Source organism: Serinus canaria, chromosome 8, assembly GCF_022539315.1.
Source record: "Serinus canaria isolate serCan28SL12 chromosome 8, serCan2020, whole genome shotgun sequence".
Lineage (NCBI taxonomy): Eukaryota > Metazoa > Chordata > Aves > Passeriformes > Fringillidae > Serinus > Serinus canaria.
In genome coordinates, this window is record NC_066322.1 from 23,744,450 (window position 1) to 23,750,698 (window position 6,249).

The following is a 6,249-nucleotide window of genomic DNA, read 5'->3' on the forward strand; positions in this document are numbered from 1 at the left end:
ATGGTAGTATCAGGAATTCTGGATTTAATACATGCTTCTAAATGGAAATACTATTCTGCCTCTTCCTTAGATTTTGGGAGTTGCAGGCAAATCCAATCAGCTTTTACCATAAACCTCACCAGGTGAAAAGGAAAAGCAGCCTCTAAGATGTTGTTAAGTCCAGAGAGACCCCACTTGTAGATTTGGCTGGAATGACCTTAAAGCCCATCTCATTCCCCCCCTGCCAGGAGCAAGGACACCTTCCTCTAGACCAGGAAGGTGCTCCAGGCCCTGGGCAACCTGGCCTTGGACACTTCCAGGGACGGGGCACTCCTGCTCTGTACGACGTCACAGCCATGCTCACCTACAGAAAATGGAAGAGAGAATTTCTGGAACACAGAACAACCCAGCTTGGAACAGGCTGGAAGCAAAGGCAGGGAGTGCAGCAAGACTTGTACAGAACCCTGCTGTACTTGCAGTCACACACCAAATTAAAACCCGAAGGATAAGTGACAGTTTAAAGCAGAAAATCCAACATCCAGTCCGAGTGGCTGTCCAAAAAAAGGCCAGCTTTTCCACAATTATTTTCAAGTCATCCTGCAGCACTCCTCCTGCCAGCTCTGTGCATGCTGGCTGAGACTCACTCCAGAGCTGTATCAGGCTCTTGGGTTCTGTCCCTCTGAGTTGGTGGGACCCATCTCTGTACCAGTGTTGGAATTTTTGCAGCAGGTTTCCTGGAAAGCTGACAATCATCTCCTATCTTGTCTGTAAAGTGAAGGGCAAAGCAGGCTCCTCTTCAGCCCCTAAAATGGGACAGAATAGGAGTCTCTCTGCTCTTTCAAGTATGCTGCATCTTGTAGGAACACACCTACAGGGTGTGATCATTGTGCAAAATCCCCACTTACCACCACACTGAAATTTTTAAGTAAAACAAATGGCTAGAAAGAAGTTTCTTACAGACATTAAGTAATGGCTTTCACTGTCACCTCAAAAGAACAACAAAGGTCTGCCTGGAAAAACTTCCTAAACAATGAGGAAATCCACAGGGTGCATCCTGGGTGCCACAGGGTCAAATAATCAAATATTCACCGTGCCCTGTGCTGGGGGTCCCACCTGCCTGGGGGAGGAAAGAGATGGAAGAGAAGGGAAGGAAGAAACTGCATTTAAACAAACAAATCCAAAGCAAATGACTACAAAGCCTCATCCTCTGGACAGATGTCTGTTTATAGAAATGGGTAGCCAGGATATGGTCAAGCATAGCAAGTATCTTTATGAAGAAACAACCTTCAGAGAAGTTCAATTTTCCATATGCTGAACTGTTTTGGAGATGCACCTGTTGAAATCACTGGTGTCAGGTGCTTGAAATTTTTCCACTTCTGCAAATTAAAAAATTTAGTCCTGACACACAACTCATGGCAGAGCAGAGCTTGGTCACCTACTACTTCTGCTGCTGAAATTGCAGAAATGAAAAATCATCAGGACTTTCAGGGCATTTCCATCCTTGCCAGCTGTAAGATCTTCATCCTCAATTGCTTCCTGCCTGCTAGCAGGGACACTAAGCAACACTTCTCCAGCAGCAGTGATGATACCTCTGGCACAATCTCTCAGTGGTCTCTCTCAGGACACACCACCAGGCTGCTTTAGCAGGCACTTTCAGCTGATTCCTGAACCTCCTGATTGCACCCCGAGCCCAGAACTCCCCACCACCGCCCTGGACCGCTCCCTCTTGGGTGTAGCACTCCTCAAGCATCATTAGACAATTCACCCAACAAACAACTCCCATCATAAGGTTAGCCCATGCCTCAGCAAACTGAGAACACAATTTTTTTTTTAATAAACTCTTTTCACATGACCAACTCCCAGTCCCCTAATTATTACTGCCATGTTTTAAACTCTGTTTTACTCACATCCTGAATGATCCCCATCTAGTCCCACCAAAATCCCACAAAGCAGGATTATCTCTGCCACAAGTCATCTTTTTCAAGGCCCCAGTCCAAAACCTAGAGGAATTACTATAAAATTTTCTTTTCATTTTGGAGGGCTTGAAATCATTTTACTGCTTACAATGTGCATGTATTTAAAATATCCTATGGATTTAAATAGGTGGAAAAATGTATTTTTCCACAGGTCTGGTTAGAAAAACAGACCTGTGCTGCACAGCACAGAAAAGCACCTTTGAAACTGCTGAGGTTTCCAGACTACTAATGCTGCAATGCATGTGGTCTGGCTTTCCCCCTAAATATCCTCCACACCCCTTCTCCCAGAGGACACAAACTGTCCCCACTGCTACCAAGAGTCTCTGATGACTTCTTTTTTTCAATTATTTCATGATGACATTCATTTCCTTCAGGTAGGAGTAAGGAGTATCAAGTCCTGACATTTTAGTCACAATTTCATCCCCCGACAATGAAAGTGACCAATTTTTGTTCATTTCCACTCCAGGGACAAAAAATGTTGCAATGGCTCAAAAAATGTAACTTCGCAAGATATAAACACATACAGAGATTTTTCTGAGTGTAAAAATTGTTTTGCAAAGCATTTTCATCCCCAACTAAGTGTTTAGGCAGTTGATTCAAACTTCCCAAGGAAGATCCCTGCCCTTGCAGTTTCAAACACAGCCTCAATTTCCCTGTGAGGATCACCTGGAAAATCACCCATTGGCATTGTCTGTTCTCTTCTTAGGCATTGTTTGAGGCAGGGGATGCACATTACCAGGTCAATAATTACATTTTTCTGTAACTCATGACTTTCAGGTCATGATATTGCCCAAGTATTGCCCTGTGTACAACCACACACAGCTGTGTGTGTTGGCTGCTCCAGTCCTACCCCAGTTTCCCTAAGAGGATGGAAGCTGGAAGCAGTTTTAGGTGGAAATCCCAGGCTTTGCATTCAGTAACTGAGACTCTGCGTGGGATGCCTTCCTGGTTTTCTCTGGGATTCATTTCTCCAGCTGGTCTGACAAGGCTCATCCCCATTCACCAGGGGAAACCACAGGCAGCACAGCAGCTCCCAGGCTCTACCTGGGGGTGCCTGTGCTGAGGGCAGGCTCTTGAGGGGTTACAGAGGCACCTGTCTGACTGGGTTTGCATATTTCCAACAGAATTTTACATCTCACGTAATTCCTGTCCTCATTTGGTTCTTCTCTCATCCCACAAACAACATGAGCAGACTTTCAGAAGTCAGAAAACCTGTAGAACTGTACCTGTGCTGATGCAGAAGCTGTAACATGGAATTGTGGAATATCCAGAGTTGGAACAAACCCACAAGAATCATCAAGTCCAACTCCTGCCCTGCACAGGACATCCACTGCCTTTAATGCTCAGCCCCTCGTTTCCATTCATTACATTGTGCTTTAGCTTAAACATTGTCTGAGTAAACTACAAGGCTTTACAATCCATTTAATTCCAGACAAATTAAATTATCGTTACAGCAACAAGAAATTAAATTACACCATCATGAAAACAACTGTGAACTACACCAAGCTCTCACTTGAAGTGATACTCAGGATTTCCTGTCTTGAGGCTACTGCTATTTGGGCCAGTATGAGGGAGCATCCCAAAATGCACAAAGTTTGGAGAATGTTGCTGGCTCCTTTGGCTTGCTGTCCCCCCTCCTCCCTCCCTCACCAGTGCTGTCCCATTCCAGCACCTATGGACTGACAATTCCACTGACAAAAAGCAAGTCTTTCCCCTTCCTATTTACTGAGGACACCCCTGCATCACCTGTGGAGGAGAGGAAAAGAACCCCAAAAGCTGCCATCCCACTAGGAACACCCACCCAAACTTCACAAAGCCAGCTGAAAAACATACTGCTTAATCAAGCTCCAGACTCAGTGCTTGCACATGGTTCTTCTTCTCCACAGAGCTCCTCTGCAAATAAATCACACCCAGGTGTGTAGGACAGACAGCAAGGCCTGACTCTCACAGGCTCCAGCCTAACATCAGCAGTAAGTTTGGTGAGCTGGCTCCATCACACTCTGTTCCCATTTAAGATGCTATTCACCATTCTTTTTCCTCCTTGGAGGTGCTGATTCACAGGCAGCCTCTGTATAAAGTGCCTCATTAATTATTTTTCCAACCAGGAGCTTTGACTGGGGGAGCCTCACAGCATCAACAGCAGATGTGAGCCAGGGGATGAGCAAAAATTTAATTCCTTCTTCCACAGTGACTCCCCTCTGGCTCTTGCCTGTGCTGGGCAAACAAGAACTGTGTCTGGAGTGCTGCAGAGCTCTCAGCATGACCAAGGCACCCTCCCTGTGAGCTGCAGGCAAATTGAATGCTCAACTGTGAAAATACAATTTTGGCTACAGCATGGGGATGAATGTAAAAAAAAATAGAAACCCACGGGGACTGCACCCTCATGGCTATGATGGGACTTGAAACCACACAGTGGGGCAGGCAAAACTGACAGTACTGATAGGAGGACTCTGTTGAAAAATCTCAGTGTGTGAGGCCAGTAGCTCTGCTGACTGCTTTTTGGGTGCAAGCCATTTACTAACTGAACATCCTACCCAATATGGGAATCTCTTGAAAGACCCACAGTGATTTCTAAGGAGTCCTAACAGAGCAGCAGCTCAATGTTTGTACTCCCTCTGCACCACACAAACATCCCAAAGCAAAGAAATCCAAGGACAAGCTGGGTTGTGGGCATCACCCAGGAGTCCTGCTCCAGCCCACATCCTCAGCACAGAGTCTGATCTCCAAGAGAGGGCTCTCGCAGGCTCTGCATGCATCACGCATCAAGTGCTAGAACTGGGCTTCCTTTTCTCATGCAAACTTTTATCCCACTTGTAAATCTTCAGCCTTAAAATTTGCTTTGCAAATACTCTACCTGCTGGCTGAGCGATAAGCAGCACAGGTAAGAGTCAGCTCTGCTTCATACCAAACTACTCAAGTAATAAAAAACACCCCAAGCCCCAGAATTACACTTTTCCTTAATAGTTTAACGGCAATATATATAATTTAAAGCCTATTTTTTTTCTTTGTTCGCTCTCTCTCCTAACATTTTAATGGGATAAAGAACTGCCCTTACACAGTCAAACCTTTTTTACCCCTGTACCCATGCAGCAGCGTTGCCACTGCCTCCAACGGGCTTGGCGAAGCATCAGCCCATTGGTGCTGGTTGGGCTCACCCTGGCAAAGCCCGGAACCTGCCGGGTCTGGAGAGCCGGGATCTGTCACACGGGCACGCTCAGCCGCAGCGCTCCACACTCTCTCAGCTTTCACCCTCTACTAATAACTAACTCCCGCAGTGGAAACTCCTAAAACATCGCCCTTAAGAAACTGCTCCAAACTCCACGGGACGCTGCGAATCAGCTCAACCCGCGCTGTCCCGCCGGCTGCCCGGGAGCGCTGCCCGGGATGCGCGGGGCTCCCGGGGCGCTCCCGGCGGCTTTCCCGAGCCACGGGGTACCCGGGGCGCTCCCGGTGGCTTTCCCGATCCACGGGGTACCCGGGGCGCTCCCGGTGGCTTTCCCGATCCACAGGGTACCCGGGGCGCTCCCGGCGGCTTTCCCGAGCCCTGGGGCTCCCGGGGCGCTCCTGGCGGCTTTCCCGAGCCCTGGGGCTCCCGGGGCGCTCCTGGCGGCTTTCGCAGCCCGTACCTCGGATGTAGGCGCACTTGCTGTCGTCCAGCGGCGCGGAGGCAGAGGCGCCCATGGCTCGGTGCGGAGCTGCGGCAGCACCGCGGTCCCGCCGAGCTCGGAGAGCTCCCGCCGCTTCCTCTGCAGGCGCCGCCCCCGGCCCCGGCCCTGCCCCGCCCCGCCGGGCTCGGCCGGGACCCAACGGGGACCGAACGGGGACCGCGGTGCCCCACGCCCAGCTGTGGCTGCCCCTGGATCCCCGGAAGTGTCCAAGGCCAGGCTAGAGGGGCTTGGAACAACCTAGTGGAAGGTGTCCCTGCCCATGGCAGGGGATGGAACGAGATGATTTTAAGGTTCCTTCCAACCCAACCCATTCCATCTTTCTGTGATTCTGTGATTTATGGCTCAGTGTTCAGGGCCGTATTGTCCCACTCTTCCCAGGAAGATTGCAAATTGCTACTGTATGTTTCATTCCAGGATGAACAAACCTACACAAACCTACACAAGGAGGCACTAAAATACACATCACTTAGTAAATATTGTTCAGGCATTGAAACAACTTCCTAAAACAGGCAGGCACAGCAGTCTGCAGATCCTCAGCACAGCAAGGTAAGGTAGTATGGAACAGATATCTGAATTCTTTTGCCCCTGAATAATAATTTCACATCATACCCAGATGTGACTTTCTA

The 6,249-nt window shown here is 48.6% G+C and overlaps 1 protein-coding gene across 1 annotated transcript in view; it reads right to left on the minus strand.

The window, feature by feature from the left end:
- NIBAN1 (niban apoptosis regulator 1) overlaps positions 1-5,697 on the minus strand; it is a 55,008-nt gene extending 49,311 nt beyond the window's left edge. The window contains exon 1 of the mRNA XM_030226711.2: positions 5,582-5,697. Within this exon, the coding sequence (XP_030082571.2) occupies positions 5,582-5,636 (55 nt within the window). The 5' untranslated portion in view covers positions 5,637-5,697. The remainder of the gene's footprint in view (positions 1-5,581) is intronic.
- Positions 5,698-6,249: the final 552 nt, after the last annotated feature.